Genomic DNA, 23,279 nt, shown 5'->3' on the forward strand with positions numbered 1-23,279 from the left:
CAGCACAGTCGGGCACAGAGCTGGCTCCGCAGGGCACATGCTCAGAACGATGCAAGAGGACTGGCCTTGGGGTCAGGAAAGAAGCCTGGGAGGCAGGCAGGTGGGCAGGGGATCATCCCTGCCACTGAGGGGGCTGCCTGAACGGGAAGACACAGCTCTGCACCCACCTTCCCCCCGGTGGCACTGGGCAGGTCACTTCCCTGCTCTGCACGCCAGTCTCTTCCTCTGCCCGAGGTTGAATGGGGTGATTTCTAAGTTCCCTTCCGCTCCTGACATTCTCTGACATTTCTGATTAATGCACAAAATCCAATATGTACACAAGACCAGAGGTGTAAGAAAATACACACAGACGTGTGGGTTAATCTAGTGCACACAGTGTAAGAACTGGCAATTCTTTAATAACCTGTGGAGTCACCCCTAGGGGGCCCGTCCTGGCTCCCAGAACCGTGGGTCCTCCTCAGGAGAAGGGAAGCCGCGCCCTGTGTGAGCTCAGTGTCCCCCGTGATGCTTCCAGAGAGGAGCAGACCGGGGGGGCTTCGTGCTGTCCCTGGGGCTGGAGCTGAAATGGCATCTCGTCCCATGGAGCTGCCGACACTCGAAAAGAGTGATGTGGTCACAAGACGTGAGAACCTTCCCCGGGTCCTCAGTTCCCTGCAGTCGGCTTCCTTTCTAAACCACAGACATCAAGGAGAAGGGGGGCCCTCAGATCCAACAAACCCCAACGCTAGAGGGGTCTTAGTGATCCTTCTGATGAAAACTCACAGTTTAGGGAACTCGGGGAGGGGAGGAATCGGCCCTTTTGGAGAATAATGAAGACCACAGTCTCTCTCTAGAAAAATGCATGCATACTCGGTTTTGTGTGCACATCTGTAAGAGTGTAAGAAGCCCTGGTTGAGCTCCTCAGACAGCAGGTTACGCCGCCGGCCCTCGCTCAAACTCGCTATTTTACAACTGAGGATACCGAGGCCCAGAAAGAGTAGGTGACTCGCCCAAAGTCACCCAGATAATTAGAGCAGAGCTGAGTGGCCGGGAAATCAGGCCGCCATTGGCCCCAAGCAGGGCAGCTCCCAGCAGGGCCCAGGGTTGCTGGTATCTGACCAGGAACTTGGCCCCTGGCAGATGCCATGGCTCACCTCTGGCAGGGAGCGCTCAGAAGAGGGGACAACAGGTCCCTGACTCTGCCATGGGAACTGGCTGGTCCCAGAGCCTTCGGCATCTGCTGTCTCTCTGTCCACGGCTGCCCACCATCCCTGTGGCCCCTCAGGAGGAGGGACCTGGGCGATGGCTCCCAGGCGGCACCCTCTGGGCAGCCTGCAGGCTCCGTTGGTCTCATACACAGAATGTTCTTCGGGAAAATTGCAGGAACAGTTTCCTCCCTGGGACTCTGAGAGCCACCCGCATCCTCACCCCCGCAGCGTGAGCAGGAGATTTGGATCTGTGGGGGGTGAATCTCCACCCCTGGGCAAGCGTGCGCACAAGGTTGGGGTATATGTGTCCAGGATTGAGTAGAACTCTGCGGATGCAGTCAGACAGGCTCAGATACAAATCCTGGCCCCGCCACTTCATGGATGAGCTGCCGTTGGGCCAGGACTGCACCTTTCCAAGCCTCCATGTCCTCATCTGTCCCCCCAGGATCCCCTCTCTCTGGGACCGGTGGGAGAATTCAATGAGATCATTTATATATGACACACTGAACACCGCAGTGGCATACATTTTAGCTGTTGGTGTCGCACTGCCCAGCGGGTCCCCAGGGCTATAGATCCTCCCCTTTAGAATCTCATCCCCAGCTATCTGCTGATACCCCGGTAACAATGGGTAGAAGAACCCCCTCCTTCCTGCTCCATCCCAAGTATTTGCAGAGTGCAGCAGGAGGCCTCCAAGAAGCGCTGGGAAGGAATAGCCGCCCAGACGAGGTTGTGGGTTTGCCCCTCTGGAGGCTTGAAAGGCAGGTCAGAGCCTGGCCTTTCCAAAAAGCAGTCCCACCAGGAGGCCCTGCCGTGAACCCCAGGAGCTGTCATGGCCGCCCACCAGGGCGCTTCTCTGGCTGGACCTCGCCAGCTGCCGCCCAGTGGTCAGCAAAACAGGATGAGGCTGGAGGGATGTGACCCTCGGTCCCATTGGTGAAAGGCTCCAAGGTTAGAGCTCAGCTGGTGGTAAACCAGCTCTGGGGAGGGGGAGCGTTGGGGGAGGCGCCCTCCCTGTCTTAGACGGGGCCTCCTCCCTGTATCTGCCACCGGAGACCCTCCTCCAAATGAACAAGAGGTAGAATCCTCCTGCAGTTCAGGCCGGACCACCAGCCTCCTTCGCGTCACTGTGACATCCTCTGTGGCCTGGCCAGAGCCTGAGCCAAGGTCTCTGATGGTTCTTGTGGGGAAACAGGTCACAGAAGCACAGAGACCCCATCTTCCACGTGCACTGAGGCCCTGTGAGCGCCACGCACCAGAACAGAGGACTGTAAACAGCCCACACACAACCCGCCAAGCAGGTTGGTGGGGTGGGAAGGCCAGGGGAGAGGTGGGTAGTAAAGACCATTTTCTCTTCAGGGGAGATCTGTCTAAGGCGTCAGCTGGACTCGAATTCCTTCCCACTCTCCCACCACAATGCGCGAGGATGGGCCTCTCTCCCTCTCCTTCCGCCCAGCCATCCCATCCTCTGCTCCGGCGGGGCTGCCGGGTTAGAGAGCCCCCAGTGCGGTCACCTCTCCGGGGCTCCCCTATGGATGTGCGGGTTCCGGGCGAGCCTGTTAGCAATCAGCCCCCCGTGGGGCCAGCCTTGTGTGAGTAAACTTTCATATCCTCACTAAGTGATGGCCGCTGGTCCAGAATGACTCCCCCGGACCTGTTGGAGGTTGATTCCTTAATCAGAGCTCTCTCGTTCTCCTCCGTGCTCTCTCCCCGAAAGGTTATCATTCAAGGGAAGAAAGGCGCTTTGATTTCTGATGCTGGGCTTGCCAGCTTGGATCTGGGGCTCCCGGGAGGTGGCGGGGGGGGGGCGGGGTTACCCCCGAGCTTGTGTTCAGATCCCAGCCCTGCCATGCTCAGCTGGGCAAGGCAAGTCGTGAGGCCTCTCCCCTCCCCTATGCCCGCGTCCACACCGTCTCAGGTGTTGTGAGATTCGGAGAGATCTTGTATTTGTCGGTGCTTCTAAGGCTGTGGGGGTGTCAGCTGCTGCTACACCCATGTTCTCTGACCATGTTCGGGCCCCTCAGCATGAGGCCCCCTGTCTAGTGAGGGCTTCCATAGCACTTTCTGGAACCAGTGGACCTTCCTTCCATAAGGCATCTTGAGCAAGAACACGGGGTAGACCCAGCCCGCGCCATGACCCTACCTCCCCTCTCTTAGAGGCGTCCCTGACCACAGCTCCCTGCAGTCCTCGCCTCCCCACTCTGTCCGGCACACCAAGTGGGAGAGACATATCTGCATGTCCTCGTTTTTTGAAGGCGAAAGAAGCAATGGCTAATAATCCACATCTTCACATGTGAAAATTAAACCCCCAGATCAACCTAATTTATAGCCTCTTCTTGGGCGTCTCCCTCCCCGAATATCTGGAGAACTACAGGGGTGGGGTGGGCGCGGGGTGGTGGGAGCTTGGCAGGCCTCCTATCCCCTAAGTCTTAGTTTTGGGGACGATGTTGACCCCCCTAGAGAAGAGAAAAGAGATGGCCTCTTTCTGCCTGGCCTACCAGCGGGGCCTCTGCGAGAGCCGGGCACACAGCTGTTGAACATCTGGCCCCATTCAAACATTAATCACCAATTCCCAGCGACCTCTCAGGAAAAGTCTAAAAGCCTTCCAGGCGAATGGCCTTCTGCAGCCCCTGCTCCTCACGGGATAAGTAGGCTGCTGACAGGCCGGGGCGGGAGCCTTCCTGGTCCAGCCGCTCGGTCACAGTCCCCACAGAGCCGTGGCCCACGGGGATCTGGTGTCCATGTGATAGAACTGCTACTCCGGAAAGTGTCCAGCTGACATCATCCCCCTCCCCAGGCCTGCACCTCGCAGAGAACATACTAGAAGCCCAAGGAGCTGCGTCTACAAATCCGTTTTACCGGCCCCCACGCTTACAGCTGCGCGACCCTAAGCGTTATTTAATCTTTTGGAGTCTCAGTTTCCTCTCCTATTAAACAGGAATAATAATAGTAATTACTGCACAGGATCTTATGATTGAAGAACATAATATATGCAAAGTGCTTAGCCTAGAGACTAATAAGTCACAAGTAATCAGCAAATGGCAACTTCATTGTGATGGTGAATTAAGGGAGCCTGGCCCCAGGCAGGTGAGCCTGTGGTGCTACCAGCCAATGGAGGGGAGGCCGGGCTGTTCCCAGCCCCATGTTGGAAGAGGGCAGCGTCCAGATTCCATTGTGCAGAGGGATGTGTAGACTCCGCCAAGCTTGGGGCCCACACTGATGCCCAAGTGGTCCTGAAGCAGGTCCCATTCTGAGCCAGCTGGTGGCCATGTTGGAATGCTACATCATTCATCAGCTGGGAGAAAGGCCCCAAGCAGGGTCTGAGGGTGGGCACCTGGGTGTGCCAGCATGGAGTCAGGCACCACGCTTTGTCATCATAGCTGAAGGATGCTGGACAAACTCCTTACACTTCTGAAATGCCCATTTCTTTATAACTAAAGACAGGCATAATAATACCCACCTACATAGGGTCAGTGTGCAGGTGAGACAAGGTGAGGAGAGTATAGTGCCCAGTGCTGCTCAGCCTGCTGCCTTTTTCGTGCCCATGACTCACAGACTCGGGCCAGTAGAGCAGAGATTTGGAGAAGCCAGAGGACTGGTGACCACATGGGCACCAGCTTTCCTGTGGGCACATGGGATCCAGGGACACGGGGACCCCACAGCTGCTGGTGAAGACCTGCTAATACACTGCCTGCCTTGCACACTGTGGACAGGGCTATGCCAGCCAGGAACGGCCTGGCTGAGGCAGCTGAGGGAGGCAGGGCTGGCAAAGGGCTATGCCAATGTGGCCCATAGGAAGCTGCCAGGTGCATGTCATCTGAAGCAGGAGCCCGTGAGTATGGTCCGGTGGCCACAGAAACTTCGGGGGACTCTTCCAATGATTGTCAACTCTTCCTAACACAAGATAACTCCACATCAGCTTTTCATGTAATTCATTAATTTTAAAACGTAATTTAAGATCACAGCTGTTTCACGTTTCTCTTATAAGAATTTAATTGGTATGCAATAGCACAGTTAATTAAATACAAATCAATAGTTTAAAACAACTAATTGATTCTTAATATGAACAGGGAGGGAAACTTAGTTCTGATATAATTAACTCCTATTAAATAAGCAATGAAATAGCAATTATGCTTTTACAACAATGTAAAGTTTATGGGTCCTTTAATAAACTTACAACCAGCAAGCAATGAGAGTCAAAAATTATGAAACAGGTATTATTGGGCTATTAAACATTTACCACTCACCCTAAAGGGCCAGGGCTGTGTACCAGTGCCCGTCGGGATTGCTAAACCTGGGCTCCGCCCCTCTCAGGGTCTGTGCTATAAAGGTTCATCAGAAAACTGGTCTTCCCATGATGCATGGGCAGCATCATTGCCCAGGATGTGAGTACTTAGGCTGCAAACAGGACTGGGCAGAACCAACACAGTTTAGCGGCATGCAGGTCAGACCTTGGCAAACATGAGACCGGCATCCTTGGGCAAGGCATCGCTAGATGACCACTTCCTGGGAGCGAGGGAAGGACACCCAGCGAAGGCCAAACCCATCGTGATCCGCAGCATTGGCAGCCCCGGGATTCCAGGCCTCCCCTGAGAACTGAGCCAGAAATCAAACCTGGATCCGGGCCCGAGCACACCTCCCCACCAGTGCTCCGGCCTTGAATGGTCACGTTACTTCTCCGCGCCTCCGATTCTGAGACCAAAAGGAAGGAACTCATTTCTGCCTTGCCTGTCGCAGAGCTATTGTGAGCGTCTAATGAGAGAGTGACTATGACAGCGTCAGGAGAAAATAAGTCATTTCACAAAAGTTGAAGTCATACCACGGTATCGCCGTTATTACTAATAAGAACTTTACAACCCTGAGGCTAGGAGAAAAGGCCCATCCGCACCCTCAGAAACTAAAGGAAAAGCCGCTCCATTTTCAAAGCTTTTTATTCCCCTCAGGAGGAAAGTCTCGCGTCTCCTCGACTCCTGTTCCGATGAATTACAATCTTCATCCGTTTCACCGCCCTCTCTCCCTCGCCCAATCCACTGGGCCCCGTATCAGCCCCCTGATTCCATTCCAACCTGGGCAGGAAACTGATCGCTGCCCAACATTTTCACGCTGGCCCTTTCATTAAATCAGCAGGACTGTGCCTGGGACCAGGGGCTCAGAGGTAATTTTTGGTTTTGTTTGTGTGTATGTTTTTTTAAAGGCACAGCGCAGACCTTCTGTCGCTCACAGCCTAGAGAGGCCAGGAGGCCCTGGGATGAAATCTCTCCTTCTCCCTTAGAAACACTCTCTTTCCTAATACATGTTTCCTTGCTCGGCAGTATTTCCCAAACCGTTGTTCTCCTCACACAGCGCCCTCCACACCCCCGTCTGCAGGTGGCCCTGCACTTCTTCGCTGTGACTTTTATTTTAAGGCGGGACAACTCGCTTCACGTGAATCATTTGCCACCTTCAGTGTCTCTGATGATTTGCTACTGATCAGTGCTCGGCCGAAGTCCACAGCCCCCACGTCCACGTGGAGAAGACTCCAACATCTTGCCGCTCTAAAAGGGGCATCTGTGCCCGGCCAGCGTGGCTCAGTGGTTGAGCATCCACCTATAAACCAGGAGGTCACAGTAGTTCACTTCCCAGTCAGGGCACATGCCCCGGTTATGGGCTCGATCCCCAGTAGGGAGCATGCAGGAGTCAGCCGATCAGTGATTCTCTCTCATCACTGATGTTGCTATCTTTCTCTCTTTCCTTCTCCCTACCTCTCTGAAATCAATACAAATAAATATATTTTTTAAATACATAAATAAATAAAATGGGCACCTGTGATCTGGCTCCACCCTCGGTCCCAGTGCGGTGTGACAGGGAAGGTGGCAGGCTGGAGGCTGGCCTAGCTCACAAAGTGCAGATCCCTGCGCTTCCTGTCACATCTGGGCATCTCTCCCTTCGTAGCCTGGTTAGTCGGGCCTGGCGGAGTTTCCCTGAGTCAAAGCAGTTAGTTCCTGCTTCCGGGGTTCTCACCCGGGTTCCCGATTCGCCTCCCCTGCCCCATTCCAGCCCTGCTGGCGCTTCCTCCCTTGGACCCAGTGGCCTCTAGTGTTCCTCTGGCAAGCCTCCCGGAAGCAATCCCAAATGGATGGCTAGCTAATTCCCACTTCCCTCAGCCTCCAACCTGCTTGCTTTTGCAAAGACCCCAGTGGCTTCTCCCCACTTCTCAATAAAGACGAGGCCAGAGAGCCCTCTCCCTTAACAAATTCTTGCAGTGTGCTTATCAGCGCCTTGTAATGTAGCTTCCTCCGTAATTAAGACTAACCCACACGTGTCAAATTAAACGAGCCAGATACATTGAGAAATTGCCTCGCCCTCCATTTCTTTTCTTCATCAAGTTGTGGTGGTGGTGGTGGTGTGTGTGTGTGTGTGTGTGTGTGTGTTTTACTTTTTTTCCTGGTCATTTGCAAAACTCAAACTTGGTCAGTGAGGCTCTTACTTCAAACAACTGGACATGCAACCACTCCGGGGGCAGCCTACTATGTTGACACCAGATGGATTGAGCTGGGGTGGCCGCGACAGCCTACAGCAAGCATGTCAAACTCATTTATTTGGCCCATGTTCGTCTCTGAGTTTGACATACTTGGCCCACAGGGATCATCTGGATTCCACAGGTTGCCCCACACTCTACATTTTTAGGAAAATTACACCTGCTCCATTTCCCTGGGAACTTAAGGGACTTTCCAAAAAGACGTACAAAAGATTGGCCTGAATCCATCCAGCACGTCTGCCCCCAGGCCTCAGTGCTCCCTCCCCCGTCCCCGTCCCCCCTGTCACCTCCTGGGCTCAGTGCAGGAACTCAGACTCCCTCTCTCATTAGCAGCCGCTGCTGATGTGCTGGAGGTGGACATAAGAAGTCACCGGCAGCGAGATTAAGAATTGTAGCAATTGCACAGCTCCGACGGTGAACAATCGCATTGCACTTGCAATGGACGGGCTGCCTCTCGTCAGCGTGCTGCGGTTTCAATACCGTCTTGGGCAAGAGGCTATTTATTGTTCAGGGGGGCTCAGCGCCTCCTCACAGCTTGTACTTCCGCCGGCCCCCTCCTGGCGTGCTGCCTTCCTGCCTCTTGAAGGCTGTGGTTAGGAAGGCTCCACAAATACTGTAAGTAAACATCAAAGAGGCTTTGATCCTCCTGCCCTCGATATAGCAGGAGCCCCCAAAGAAAGAGCCAGGGCCTTGGATGAGGGAACTTAACACCGTCAATTTGGGCGCCTGAGATGTGAAGCTGTTTGAAGTGAGGGCGGATTGGCCGCGCCTTCCGAGGAGGGACCGTGGCAGGAAAGGAAAAGAGGCGAGCGCCTTTGGATAAGGAACGCTCGGGTCTGCCTCTCTGGCTCTTTCCTGATAGTCAATAAACCCCTTTAAAGAGTCAGGAGATCAAAGCCGGGGACCTCCCTGGGCCATGGCATTCAGCCACCGCCTGCCACGCTTTGTTTTTCCCGAGGGCAAGAACCGCCAAGCTTGACTCCTCTGTCTCTCCTGGGCCCTGGGCTCCCTTTCATCCTGCTGCTCAGCTGGGGGAGAGGGTGCTGGGCCACAGAGGTGGTTGGAGACACAGGGGAGAGGAGGAGCCCAGCCTGCAAACACCCAGTGTTTGGGGAGAAGTGGCTGCACACGCAGCTCTGTGGGAGGTCCTTCTCTGAGAAACAGGCAGGGAGCGCCTGGGTACCCGGAGAGGCTGGCACGGCCCCGGAGAAGGTGCAGTCACACTCCGCCTTCCAGAAATCATGCCCCTTATTCATTCCCCCCAGTTCGTGGCGGCTGTCACATATGTAGAACTTCTGAACAAAGAGGTAGGGGTGGCGAGTCTAAAAGAATCATGGGGCCCTAGCCAGTTTGGCTCAGTGGATAGAGTGTCAGCCTGTGGCATGAAAGGTCCCAGGTTTGATTCCGGTCAAGGGCATGTGCTTGGGTTGCCGGCTCAATCCCCAGTAGGGGGCATGCAGGAGGCAGCCGATAAATGAGAGCTCATCATTGATGTTTCTGTCTCTCTCCCCCTCTCTCTCCCTCTCTGAAATAAATATTATATATATAATATTTATATATTTAATATATATATAATAAAACAATAAAATGAATAATGATATGTACCTCATAGGGTTGTGAAAATCAAATAAGGAATGTATGGCTTACAATTATGCCTGGACCAGAGTGGGTGCAATGTAAAGGCTTGTGAAACAACTAAGTATATAAGAGCAGCAAGTGCCACATCCCCTGCAAAAGGGGTTCTCTGATCCCTGACCCGCTCCCGGCTCACCCAGCTCTGTTTCTCTTCCAGAGCTGGGCCTCCAGAAGAGAGGATGCTGTCTCGTGCTGGGCTACATGGCCAAGGACAAGTTTCGGAGAATGAATGAAGGTCAGTGGGAACCCACCTACCCTCTCAGGGGTAATGTAGGGGAGGAAACTATGCCCTACAGCTGCAGGACCAAGAGAAGGAACCTGGGGCATCTAGAAAGGACAGCGGGCAGCTGAGTTCAATTTCCAGGAAGCTATTCATATAGCAACGTGGAGAGGAGCCGCTCATGCCTGCCACACAGGATGCTGACGCTACAGCACTTTTCCTCGTGGGCTATCTTTTCTCCTCCCTTTGTGTCCCCTCCTTCTCTTCTCCGGCTTCCCTGCCTTTTATTTCCCACCCACCCACCTGTTGCAATTACATCTGCTTCTATCATCTTTCCTACTCCAGGCCTCTTGACCTTTCTCCTCAGTCACTTACGTTTGTTAAATGCCGATTGAATGAATAGCACCTGGCGGGGCACTTGGGATGATACTAAAGGAAAATGAGGCTGAGTTGTTTACACTTGCAAACCTGCCCTCTTGTCCAGCTCCATCCCCCCTACGCCTCCCACTTACTCATCCGCCTTCCTCTTGCTCCAAGTCTTTCCTCCGAGGCTGGACCGGGCCACAGGAAGCTTGGGAAAGGCACTGACATGGACGTGGAGGCTGGGGTGTGGAAGGCGTGCTGTCGCTTGCTGTCATAAAGAGCCAGTCCCCTCCTCCCCGGCCATCTGTCTCTGCGAGCTAATCACCCTTTCCATCAGATGCCACAAACTGTTTGTCCGGATTCGAAAGTAGATCAACAATGGCTGGGGATGCCATTTATTCATTAAAGTCAGACACATGAAGCCCTGGCCTGCGGCCAGCCCAGCTTGCTGTGAGCTGGGCCCCTCCTCTCCTGACACCCTGGGCTCTCTTCCAGGCATGGGGAAGGCCACTCACCTGTACCGTCTCTGTTCCCAGAGCTGGGCCATCCGTAGCACAGTTCCGGGGCACTCCTCAATGCTCTTCAGCGGGCTCTCCTCCACCCACAGTACATGACACCCACACCCCCTTATGCTCCCCAAACTTAAGGCCTCGTCAGCTATAGGTTCATCACCAGCACCCATCGTGGTGACAGTGTGACAAGAGGCAGGCCAGCTACAATACGCACGAGGGGTATCGCCTCCCCATTTTGCTACCTGTCTGTGTAAGAGCAGCAGCACCAAGAGGCCACCTCCCATTTGTGGGAGCCCCAGGGCTGAGCCCCCGGGACGGATTGTCTGTGGTTCTAGTCCAGCGGTTCTCAACCTGTGGGTCGCGACCCCTTTGGGGGTTGAATGACCCTTTCACAGGGGTCGCCTAAGACCATCCGAAAACACATTTATAATTACATATTGTTTTGTGATTCATCACTATGCTTTAATTATGTTCAATTTGTGACAATGAAAATACATCCTGCATATTAGATATTTACATGATGATTCATAACAGTAGCAAAATTACAGTTATGAAGTAGCAACGAAAATAATGTTATGGGTGAGGGTCACCACAACATGAGGAACTGTATTAAAGGGTCGCGGCATTAGGAAGGTTGAGAACCACTGCTCTAGTCAGTCTCCCTTCCTGGCTTTCTCTTGCTCAACCCACCCTCTACCCTCCCAACAGAGCCTTCATGAGGGCGCTAGGCTGTAGCTTCTCATCTGCAGGGACTGAGGGGGGTGCCTCTGTCCGTGGTGCTGAATAGACAGACACAGGCTCTTCCTGGCGGTGCCCAGGAGAGAAGCTGAAGCGACAGAGACAGGGGAAGCCAGAAAGGCCCCGAGCTGGGCTGGATTTGATACCTCAAGCTCTGGGCGTCTGACCAAGGAGAAGGATAGTGACTCTCAATCCTGGGGCCTTCAAAGAATCCTACCACGTGACTCAAGCAGGATTTGACTCCCTGCACCTTGCACGGGCTGCTATCACAAAGCACAACAGACTGGGTGGCTTAAACAACAGAAGACTATTTTCTCACAGTTCTGGAGACAGGGAGTCCGAGATCAGGGTGCCAACATGTCAGGTTCTTGTGAGAGCCCTTTTCTTGGCCCACAGACGGCCACCTTTCCACTGTGTCCGAGAGAGAGAGAGAGAGAGAGAGAGAGCAAGCCCTCAGGTGGCTCGTCTTATGAAGATAGCAAACCCATCGGATCAAGGTCTCCCCGTATGACCTCATTTAGCCTGAATCACAGCTGTAAAGGCCCCCTCTCCAAGTACAGTCCCATCCATTTGGGGCTGGGACTTCAGCACATAAATTGGGAGAAAGGGGGACCCAATCCATGGGGGAGTCTGGATGCCTTTGTCATAGCAGAAAGCAGCAATGGGAATACTCTGACCCAGGAATTTGAAAAATGGTCAGATAAAAAGGAATTCAGCATTCGGTAGATGTTGCTTCTTAGATGATGCTAAGGTAAAGAAGGAAGGGAGGGAGTCAGGGAGGACTGGACGAGGACCCAGGGACAAGACCAGGACCAGTGACGTCTGAGGACAGTTAGTCTTACTTTGTACAACAACTAAGCGAAAACAGCATATTTAAAGTCTTTTCTTTTTAAAATGGGAAGATGCCAAAACAATATCTATTCTCTCTGAGCCCCCCGCCCGCCTCTAAACTCATACAATCTGCACAAATGTGTTATTACTTTCAATTGATGACGGTTGGCTTGGTTAACAATGATAGACCCCAGGAGCCTTACTCCAACCTACACCCTCCCCCTGGAGATGACTAATTGAGAATCAAGCAAGATACTCAGAATGAGGGAGGCAGCAAGGCATCGCTAATGGCTTGGGCAGCCAACATCTCACCCCTGTCTCTCTCTCTCTCTCTCTCTTTCTCTCTCTTTCTCTCTCTCTCTCTCTCTCTCTCTCTCTCTCTCTCTCTCTCTCTCTCTCTCCATGTGGCTCTCACCCCTCCCAAGTGCCCCAACACACACATCTATGCACATATTCACACACAACCACACACACGTAGCTGCTGCTATTTCTGGGTAAAGAAGGAGATGGGAGGGAGGGGGACTAACCAGCTAAACCATCACGTGTGAATGGTTACAAATCTCAACTAACCAGGAGACAGGATAGGAGGGGGTGAGACCGCGGGGCAGAAGAGGAGACGCATGAGGTGGGTCACCCTCGGTTTTGGACGGCGGAGAAGCAGGAGGGACCTGGAGGGGTGGGCGAGGCTCCCCTGCTCCCATTCTGGACAGTCTTGCCGCATTATACATTTTTTTCTCTTTCTAAAACTCACGTGCCCAAACTCCAACACGTCTGCAGATAAGAAAAGGCATGGCAAGCATGGGGAGCTGTTTTATGGTTTATAATTATCTTGTACCAATACTGAAAATAATTATAACTTCCACATATTAATAATTGAACTGGAATAGCAGCCATGACATAGCTCAAGAAATAGAAATCGCTGTCCAAGCTGCACCATACACCTTGGTATAAATGGAACCCTTGGTAAAAACAGTAAAAAATAATTATTTTTTTTCTCCCGGACGCTGGAATCAGTGAGATATTAGAACAATTAGCTGCTGCTTCCATTAAAGATAAGGTGGTGATCATTATATTTCTAATTTAGAAGAGACATAAAAGCCTTACTTGTACTGTATTAGCGTGTATTTGTTCTGTTTAACAGTATTTCGTAGGGTGTCTGTCACCTGGGGAGAAGCGGTCTCCTGTTTTATGTCTCCTTGTTAATCTGGTATCTTTTCCTTTTCTTCTCCCTCCACTCCTCCCCCCTCCTCCTCCCTACTTCCCCCCCAAAAAATAACAGCTTGAGAAAAATAATGAATGAACAGGAGCTTTATAGATTGGGGATTTATCATAAGCTAAAGTAATCGCAGTTGGTGCGATTAAACTACACAAAGCAATAAAGAGAAAACACGATTCAAAGATCATTTGAGGAAGCATGTGATAGTCGATGAGAGTTGCTTTATTGGGGGGGGGGTGCTTAGAAGCCTGCTTGGATAGAAGGTGCAACATCTGCAGGAATGGAGGTGGTTAGCACTATGTGGTTTCTGTGAGTGTGTGTGTGTGTGTGTGTTCTTTCCTGTTTGGACTCAACACATCTGTGGCATCAAATGGAGATTTGAACAAAAATTAATGGAGGGTAGACAAGGCAGGAGGAAATAAAACCAGGCCAGGCGTAAGCATTCAGGTTTGTTTGACCTCATAGTCCTCATGTGATTAAGTCCATGGTGCTTTAAATGGGAACTGCTGGAAGGAGATCATTTATTTATTCATAAAAGTCATTGAATACCTACGAGCAAAATAATATCAATTTTAGATCTAGCTGGTTTGGCTCTGGATGGAGTGTCGGCCTGCGGACTGAAGGGTCCCAGGTTCAATTCCGGTCAAGGGCACATGCCCAGGTTGTGGGCTCGATCCCCAGTAGGGGGCATGCAAGAGGCAGCCAGTCAATGATTCTCTCTCATCATTCTATCTCTCTCTCCCTCTCCCTTCCTCTCTGAAATCAATAAAAATACATTTTTTTAAAGTAATATCGATTTTATAGTAAGTTCCAGGCATGGTTCTAAGCATTGGAGTTTTAAAGTTAAGTAGGACATGGCCCCTGCCTTCCATAAGCTCAGGATAAAGACACACAGGGTCTTCTCCGTGTTACGACCCCCTCCACAGAGAGACCCTAAATTGGATCCTCCCCTTCCCCCACCATTGGGCTCCATCAGGCAACCAGCCTATTTGCTTTGTGGCGCTTACCCTAAACAAATGCACTAGACCCTCTGCCCCACCTAAAGAGACAGGTAGGCAAGGATCCCTCTCTCCCTCCCTCCCCTGGCCCAGTGTCTCCCACCAGGAAGTAGTCAAGTTTAATTTAAGTCATTAGTTAGTGCCATGACGGGCAAAGTCACCTGCAGGCGCAAAGTGGGTCCACATGTCTTCCTATCGGCCTCTCCTCCAAGTCCAGTTCTGAGGCCCCTCCTGGGAGGCCAGGGCCTAGGCAGGTCAGCAGAGCAGGGGGCTGGGAGGGGTGGCCCCCAGAAGGGCTCCCCCTTCTTTCCACACCAGCTTTCCTTCCTCACCCCAGGTACTGCTGGACTGGTTCCCAGCGCATCTCTAGGTGTGTGTCCCGCCAGATCTGCCAGGGGAGCCCGTTTCCACGGTTCCATCATCCCACACCCCCAACAGGCACACACACCACCTCCACCACCACCATCCCTTCGTCTCCTGGCAATTCCCATCACCCACGTCTCCTGGAGGTCCCATAACCGCTTACCTTCTCCATGCACATGCCTGCCCAGGGCTGATCCTAATCATGGGCAGGTAGAACGCTCTCACACTGAATCTGCCTGCCTCTCCCAAACCTCAGTGTTCCTCCCTGAGAGCATAACCAACCCCAGTACCTACAGCCCAGCCCAGCGACTTAGAGGGGGGCCCGGGAGCATGAGCACCGGCCCCCGGTCAACAGGAAATTACTGGGAGATCCAGGACCACAGCCCAGGCCCCCTCACGTCCAGTCCGGCGCCCCTAGGATTCTGAGAGCAGGCTGACCATGAACAGAGGGGCAGCCCCCAACACGCAGCTGGTTTGGTGTTTCGGGGTCACTGAAAATACAAAGGAAGTGGGAGGGGTCTGGGGAAGAGGGGAGGAACGCAGGTGAGTTTCCAGTTGATGTGGGAGCAAGTCAGGAAAGACCTACAGCTGGGGGACATAGGCCATGAAGCCCATTTCCAAGGAACCACCAATGCCGTCAGGCCCTAAGGCTCCTGAGAGGAGCAATGGGGATGAGGAGGTGTAAAGGGAGAGGGAGGAGGCAGCCAAGTCTTGGCCCATTTCATAAGCTGAGCCTGCACCCAGCTCGCCCTCTCCCACAGCGCCCCCTCTGGAGGACGGCGGAATCACAAATTCCAGACCTTAAGAATCATAGCGCTAGGCAGGCGCTTGGGAAGACATGCCTCCCAGCGCCCTCGCTTTCATCTTCCCAGGAAGAAACAAGCGCAGTGACTAGCGAAGGCAGCTTCTGTCCCCGGCGACGCCACCTCTCTGGGAGAAGACGGCCTCCACAGATGGCAGCCCCCATACAGGCTCTGGGTGGTACCCCCCCCCCAGTCCAGGCTTAGGGAGAACACCTCCACCTCTACCCCTCAGCCAGGTGGGGACTCAGCCCTGGAGGACGGAATCAGGCGGCAGCAGTCAGGAGTCTAGCCCATCTTTCTGCACCCCGATTCCCTAGTCCATGAAAATGAGTCTAAAACGTCCACTGCTTCTTGCCTGTCCCCTGACAGAGGTGGTAAGGGAGGTGCCCGGTTGGCTCGAGCAGTGGAAGGAGCACCCAGAGGGGGGCACCAGCTGCATGACCTTGGCAAGTCCCCCACACCCAGATTTCTACCTTCTTGTGTTCGAACCTGAGTCATGGGCTGTGATCACCTATAAGCCTTTAAAATGTGATGATTCGAAATCTATCCTGGCTCTCAACAGCCTGCTCCCACCCTATTCTCACCACCGATCCCATAAATGCAAATGCTTTGGTCACCAAAGGAGCCAGTACTAGGACACGGACTGAACGGCTTTGCTCGGCAGCCTCAGAAGGCATCTTGTTGATTTTTCCTGGCTGTTCTCTGAGCGTGAATTCAGGCTAGCTCGGCCACTCACTGGGTGGTGGTGGAAATGGGGGGGCGGGCGGAGGGAGGATGGAAGCGGGGGAGAAGAGAGGAGAGGACGGGGGATGAGGGGGTAAAGAGCAGGCCTACAAGGGTGGCCTGGACCTCAGCCCAGAACCCTGGCCCAGCGAGACAGGGTCTGATGGCCCGTAAGCCACTCCCATCTCTCTGTGCAGCCACCGCAGTCTGGCTTATGCTAAGGGCCCCGTCATTTTCTCAAGACCATTCCTCCCCTGCCTGCTCCAGCCCCCAGGATGTTGGCTAAATATTGTCATTTTGTTAGTTGGGGCTCTTGGGTGCGTTTTTTTCTTATTTCATTTTTCTTTACTGATGTGTTTTCCTCCACTGGGGCTGCAAAGCGGGTTATTTGTATAACATCCCTGTTTATTATTGATGGCGAGACTCGGATTTCCAGGGCACCTCATGATTGTTATTTAATTCGCTCAGCGTCTTAGAGCTGGGGCACTGCCATTTCACTCGCTGCCGCAATCTGATGGGGGATTCCAGAACTTTCCCCAGACCCGTTGCCCCGGCCACGATTCCTACTGGAAGTCCTGCTTATCTAAGACGATCTGGGGGGCTCCTAGGCCGCAGACCCTACCAATTAAACACCCATTTCGCTCACACCCACATTCAACCCTCGCCAAGACCTAGGAATATGACCTCCGAAATATCTCTTGAATCCGTCCACCGCTGTCCATCTCAGGGCCGATGACTCATGTCCCTGTCACTCCTTCCCTCACCTGAACTACAGAATGGCCCTCCTGATTGGTCCTCGTGTCCATCAGGCCCGACGCCTTCCCTCCCAGTTCACTTTCCGCACTTGGGCAGGAGTGATATTTCAAAACGCAAATCTGATGTCACTTTGCCCTTTAAAAATATGTCAGTGGCTTCCTATTGCTTTTAGGGGAAATCCTTGGCATGTTTCATAAGACTCTACAGCAGCGGTTCTCAACCTGTGGGTCGCGACCCCTTCGGGGTTGAACGACCCTTTCACAGGGGTCACCTAAGACCATCAGAAAACACATATATAATCACATATTGTTTTTGTGATTAACCACTATGCTTTCATTATGTCCAATTTGTAACAATGAAATTGGGGGTCACCACAACATGAGGAACTGTATTAAAGGGCCGCGGCATTAGGAAGGTTGAGAACCACTGCTCTACAGGATCTGGATCCCACCCACCTCTTTGGCCTCATCTTGCCCCCTGAACACTGTGCTCTGGTGACATCAGCCACCGTCCAGCTCCTCATGCAGGGATGCTCCATCCGCCTCCGCATCTTTGCCTGCCCTGGTCCCTCTTGGATACTGGCCACACCCACCACTCCCCACCCCAACCCTTCACATGGTCACCTGCTCATCCTTCAGCTCTTGGCATAGGGATCCCTTCTCCAGTGCAGCCTGCTCAGGCCCCGCCCATCTATGCTCTCCTGGATCCATACTCCTTCCCTTCAGAACTCTAGCTCATATGACATGCATGCTCACTTTGCCGTTACGTAAGGACTCCCTGTCTCCCCTACCAGTCCCTAAGCTCCATTTGGTCTCCATTATATCCCAGGAGCCCAGCATATTTGCACGGCGTAGACATTGAAGGAAGAGCAGGGACAGCGACCTGCTCTGCCCCTGGCCGGTGGCTCCCCAGATGCTGGGACTGGGTGGATTGAGAATCATGGGCTCCTAGCAGAATCACTGGGAATCACCTGGAGAAGAGGAAACCGAGACGCGGGAAAGTAAAGAGACTTACCCGGAGCAACACAGCTGGCTAGCGATGGCTCAAACCCAGGCTTCCGGTCCTAAGTCCGGTCCTCCACTCTGCTAAGTCCTTGAGTGCCAGGTAGGATCAGTCAGGGAGGTCTGCCTGCTGAAAATGGGTTTGAAGCCCTGTTTGGAAGAGACCAGAGCAAGGACCCCTGGAGGAAAGGAAGGGAAGTTGGTTCTTTGGTATAGACATGAAACCCACCGAGGAAAGCCACGCCCCCTGGGGCCCCAGCACTGTGCCAGGCATAGGAGCTTCAGAAAGGGAGGGCGTAGCTCTGTCCCCAGCAAGTTTGCCCTCCATCCAGGGAGATCAGATTTATTTCATACCAAGTTGATTTTGTAGCTGTTTTCATTTTGGTTTGCTGTTTGGCATTGTAGTTAATGTACTTAATCATTAAGCACTGTGGCTTAGGGGAAAGCTAGATTCAACTCGGATTTAGAACCATATCATTCAAGATTCCTGAGGCCAGAGGAACAAATGGTCATTTGGTCCGCACCTCCTTCTGATGGCTCAGTATCCCTGAATACTGCGGTGCTGTGTGCTCATTACTTCACCAACCACGTACCAAGCACCTACTCTGTGCCCTGCACTGGCTGGTGGGCCCTCACCACGTAAAGACAGAGCCTACTCCAAGGACATCAAAGCAATCCCAGTATAGTATCGTACCTGCAGTTAGGAATGTTCAGGAGATAAACGAGCAGAGAAGGAAATCCACTCAAACTATGCACCAAGCGAGCAGTGCCCAGACAGCTTCCTGGACAATGCACTATCAGAGCTGAGCACTGAGAGAAAATCCTATATAATAAAAGGGCAATATGCAATGCTATCAGAGCTGAGCACTGGGAGAAAATCCTATATAATATGCAAATCGACCGAATGGGGAAACTCGGTCACTATGACATGCACTGATCATCAGTGGGCAGACGTTCAACACAGGAGCTGCCCCATGGTGGTCAGTGTGCCCCTAAAGGGGGAGCGCCACTCAGCCAGAAGCCGGGCTCATGGCTAGCGAGCGCAGCTGTGGTGGTGGGAGCCTCTCTTACCTCCGCAGCAGTGCTAAGGATGTCCCACCGGGAACGGGCCTAAGCCATCAGTTGGACATCCCCCAAGGCCGGGCTGAGGGACCCCTCTCCCGAGTGCACGAATTTTGTGCACTGGGCCTCTAGTCATATTATAAGAGGCCATTGCAACCTATGCTTGAATCCCTCCAAAGGCAGGAAGCTCACTACCTACCAAGGCCCTGGGCAGCTCCTCATAAGGGTTTTCACATAGAATACCCCTTCCACCCCAAGTGTCTACAGCTTTGTAATTCTAAAGTGCACAGCTGACAGTGGGACTCGGTGACCGAGGGAGCAGCCACGGGCAAAATCCTGGGGTCTCGCCCTATGCCAGCGGTGCCTTGAGGAAGCCTCCTTTCTTCTCTCCCCACCCCTCCAGCTCAGCTAGCCTCAGAGGCTCCATCACTGCCTGCCGAGACCTCCCTCCACCCCGCTCCCAGGGTGAAAGAGTCAGCATAAATGAGGGAGTTTAATGGCCTGTGCGCCATCAAGTTTTTAGAGCTGTATGCTGGAATGAGCAGGTTCTGGCTGAGATGAATTATCCGGGGCTTTTATCAGAGAGAGTCCATAAAATCCTGAAGGAGCTGGCCCCGTCTCTACAAAGTGGCCACGTCACCTCACCGGGCCCTCACGCACTGGAAGCTATCATCGGGCCGACACCTTTTCTCCCTGCACCACCTGCTTTCTTCCCTAGGCCGTCCCTTCTCACACGTGTCCGTTTCCATGGGAACCGTGTTGTGACGGGGAGGGGAGGAGTTTAATGACATTCAGAAGCCCCAAATCAAGTGCATTTATATAATGGCTGGAAATACACATAATAGCCCCTGGAATATGGGACACGGTGACAGTTTCAGTAACTGCATACAGAGTGTGGGATAAATAGAGCAACGGAATCCTCCCGCCTCCCAGTCAAAGGCAACGGCAGTAACCACTAGTCTTGATCTTAAAGAGCAGCACTTCCCCACCATCGCTCACGCAAGGCTCTCAAACAGTCCGCCGCGCTGCTCTCCTCTCGCGGAGGAGGGACACCGGCCAGGCCAACGGTCTTCGGCACGCGCCAACGTTTGCCAGAGGGGCAGGTGCGACCTCCAGGAGCCACGCCCTGGGGGGTGCTTAGGTCTCTGGGGGAACCTGAGACAACATAGGGGCACCCTTGTATGTTATCCACCTCCACGTCCCTCACGGCACCAGGCACTCACTAAGATGCCTGACACACCTCCCGGTCAGACAAAAACAAGCCACAGAGCCCGGCTGGTGAGACCTCCCAGGAGAGAGGGGAGCACGGCCGTGCTGCCCGGGGCTCCTCAGGCCCCACCCCCTGGGCTAGCTGCTGTAGGACAGTCGCTCCTTGTGGTCCTTCCTATGGCTTTTTAAAATATATATATTTTTATTGATTTTAGAGAGGAAGGGAGAGAGAGAGAGAAACCTACACATCAATGATGAGAGAGAGTCACTGACGGTGCTGTGAGGGACGTGGAGATGGATAACACACACAGGGCGCCCCTATGTTGTCACAGGTTCCCCCCAAAAACCTAAGCAAGGCCTGGCATGTAACGCCCACATGGGAGGCCGAGAGCTCTGGATGGACGACAGGGAATTGACAAGGAAAGGGGAAGGCATCCAATCGGGGAGATGGTTAACACACACAGGGCGCCCCTGTGTTGTCACAGGTTCCCCGCAAAAACCTAAGCAAGGCCTGGCATGTAACGCCCACATGGGAGGCCGAGAGCTCTGGATGGACGACAGGGAATTGACAAGGAAAAGGGAAGGCATCCAATCGGGGAGATGGACGTCATCAATCTCATGACCAGGTGGGCAACCAGCGCCGTGGAACTCAGCCACCCAGGGCGTGGCTCCCATCACTCATTGGCTGAGGGCTGCTCAGTGGGAGTCAGTTCCCGGGCCAGTGTGGGCTGCTCTGCGTGAGGGCAGGTGGCCTTCGCAGCTTAAGAGAGAGCTTCCGAGAAAGGTCGCAGGTTCTGGCTATTGGGAGCCCCCTGTGGGCACTGAAGTGGCCGGGCCTGAGGGACGCGGGTGGGCAGGGTCGGCCACATCCCTGAGAAGGTGTTGAGTCCAGTGGGGACACAGGCGTGTAATGAAAGAACAGAAGGCCGGGCGAGGGAGAGGAGGACTGGGGACAGGACAGGAGCATAAAGGGGGGGAAGGCGTTCATTCAGACTAATATCGGGGGACTGCCAGGAAGTGGGAGAAATTGGGGAAGGGCGGGGGTAGGCGGGCACTTACACACACACCACCTAGTCCTCACCCATCACAAGGCAGGTGCTGTTGTCTCCATTTTGAAGATGAAGTAACAGGCTCACAAAGATTGAGGCATCGCCTTGAAGGCACACAGCTCTGGCGTTGACCTGAAAAGCTAAGATTCAAGCCCTGGTCCTCCCACCTCCACTCTGTCTCTGGAGCTTTGTGAGGGCGGGAGGTGAGCGTGGGGTGACTTCCCCCCTCACCAGCAAGGGCAGACATGACCCAGCGCCCACTCTGTGTCCATGTAGATTTCCCCCAGAAAATGGGGGAGCCTGCTCTCTCCCCTGTCTCCCCACAGGGCAGTGCCCACAAACCCCCCTCAGCTGCTCAGGCCGCCCCATCTGCTCATGTAATGAGTTAGTGGCCCGATGTGAACCTTACACTTGACTTCCCAAAGAGGGTTCCAAGGAACGCTAGTTGTAGTTCATGCTCTTGGGAAAATGTTTTGTGGTCAAATAAGTTTGGGGAGCTCCTCGAACCATATCCCCCCTTTGGGGACTCGGCATGCCCTTTGGCATATAAAGTCTGAGGACTGGAATAGGAGAGACTTGTTTAATTAGGGTTAACCCAGCTTCTCGCCGCCTTATTTAACCATGGAACCCGTATTTCACGGAAAACCTATTAACACGCCACAGCAATGCTGCTCCAGGGAGATGTGGGTGCGCGGCCCCTCCTCCGGCGTATTTCCTGAGGCAGTGGGCTTGGAGCAGGTGAGGCAGGAGAGCGTGGAGGGTGAGGACAGGGTAGAAAGCCTGCTTGTGGGCCCACCAGAGGAAGTAACGGTGACCAAGAATTTTCATCTGTTATTGATGATGTTCGGAGCTTTGCACGCGCATGTCGCTGAGGGGAGAGAATGACTATTGCATGAGTGCACGCTGAATGTGGCATTACGATGGAGTGGACAGGTAGACCCCTGGATGCTCTGCCTCCCAGCGCATCTAGAAGGTCAGTGCGGCTCTGGGACTGGATTCCAGGGAGCAGGGCAGCTGGTCTGGAGGGAAAAGGTCAGCCTCCCAGCGGAGATGGGGAGCAGCCCGGCATGACTGGGGGAGGGAATCCTGCCCTGGGGGGCGGGAGAGCCAGTGCCCACTGCACCCACCAGCTGGGCAGCCTTGGGCAAGTTCCTATAACCACCCTGGGGTGACTGACTGTACGTGGGGGTGACAGGGTCAGCCCTGCACAGCTGTGAAGTCTCAGTCTGAGCTGAGCTGTTTGGGAGAGGGCTTGGTTATGCACACAGGTGGGAAGTAATATTCATTTATTCACTCAACAGATGTTTATGGAACACCTACTTCATGCCAATCATTGCCACAGCCGTTTGTTTATCATTCACTGTGTGTCAAACACCATTCACCCCTTTATACACCTCACCTCATTGTTTAAAAATATGTTTTTATTGATTTTAGAAACAGAGGAAGGGAGAGGGGCAGAGAGATAGAAATATCAATAAGAGAGAACTATCAGTCAGCCGCCTCCTGCATGCCCCCCACTGGGGATCGAGCCCGCAACCCAGGCATGTGCCATGACCTGGAACCAAACCATGACCTCCTGGTTCACAAGTCCACACTAAACTGGTGAGCCACATCGGCCAGTCTTATGTTTTGATAATCCTATTACATAAGTAGTCTAATGGCCCGTGCTCGTCCGTGGTTGCTCGCAGAGCCAGTGGGGCACCCTGCCTCCTCCCACCGCCAGCCCTTCCCTGTTCTGTTCATGGCTGATGCTCCCTATACCACGCCCCTTCCTCAGCAAAGGAGACCACCTCCCCTCTTTGGCCCTCCAAGAGACCTTCCCTTTGTTTTCCATCCCCCCTCCCTTCTCCTACCCTCCTTGATGGTCTGTTCTCCATGACACGGTTATCATGGGGTTCGGATTTCCATCCCCAACCAAACCCTCCCAGAGACCCTCCCTTTGTTTTCCATCCCCCCTCCCTTCTCTCACCCTCCCTGATGGTCTGTTCTCCATGACACGGTTACCATGGGGTTCGGATTTCCATCCCCAACCATTAGGGCTGTGGCCTCCCAAGAGCCTGACAAACCGTACCTGTTATCTGGGCCGCCTGTCCGGTTGT

General features: G+C 53.4%; 1 protein-coding gene across 1 annotated transcript in view; it reads left to right on the forward strand.

Annotated features, from left to right (window-relative positions):
• The first annotated feature begins 5,645 nt into the window (after window positions 1–5,645).
• KIRREL3 (kin of IRRE like 3 (Drosophila)) overlaps window positions 5,646–23,279 on the forward strand; it is a 117,555-nt gene continuing 99,921 nt past the window's right edge. The window contains exons 1-2 of the mRNA XM_006775095.2: window positions 5,646–5,766; window positions 9,494–9,571. Of these exons, the coding sequence (XP_006775158.1) occupies window positions 5,646–5,766; window positions 9,494–9,571 (199 nt within the window). The remainder of the gene's footprint in view (window positions 5,767–9,493; window positions 9,572–23,279) is intronic.

The sequence above is a fragment of the Myotis davidii genome, unplaced genomic scaffold, assembly GCF_000327345.1.
Source record: "Myotis davidii unplaced genomic scaffold, ASM32734v1 scaffold148, whole genome shotgun sequence".
In the NCBI taxonomy this organism is placed as follows: domain Eukaryota; kingdom Metazoa; phylum Chordata; class Mammalia; order Chiroptera; family Vespertilionidae; genus Myotis; species Myotis davidii.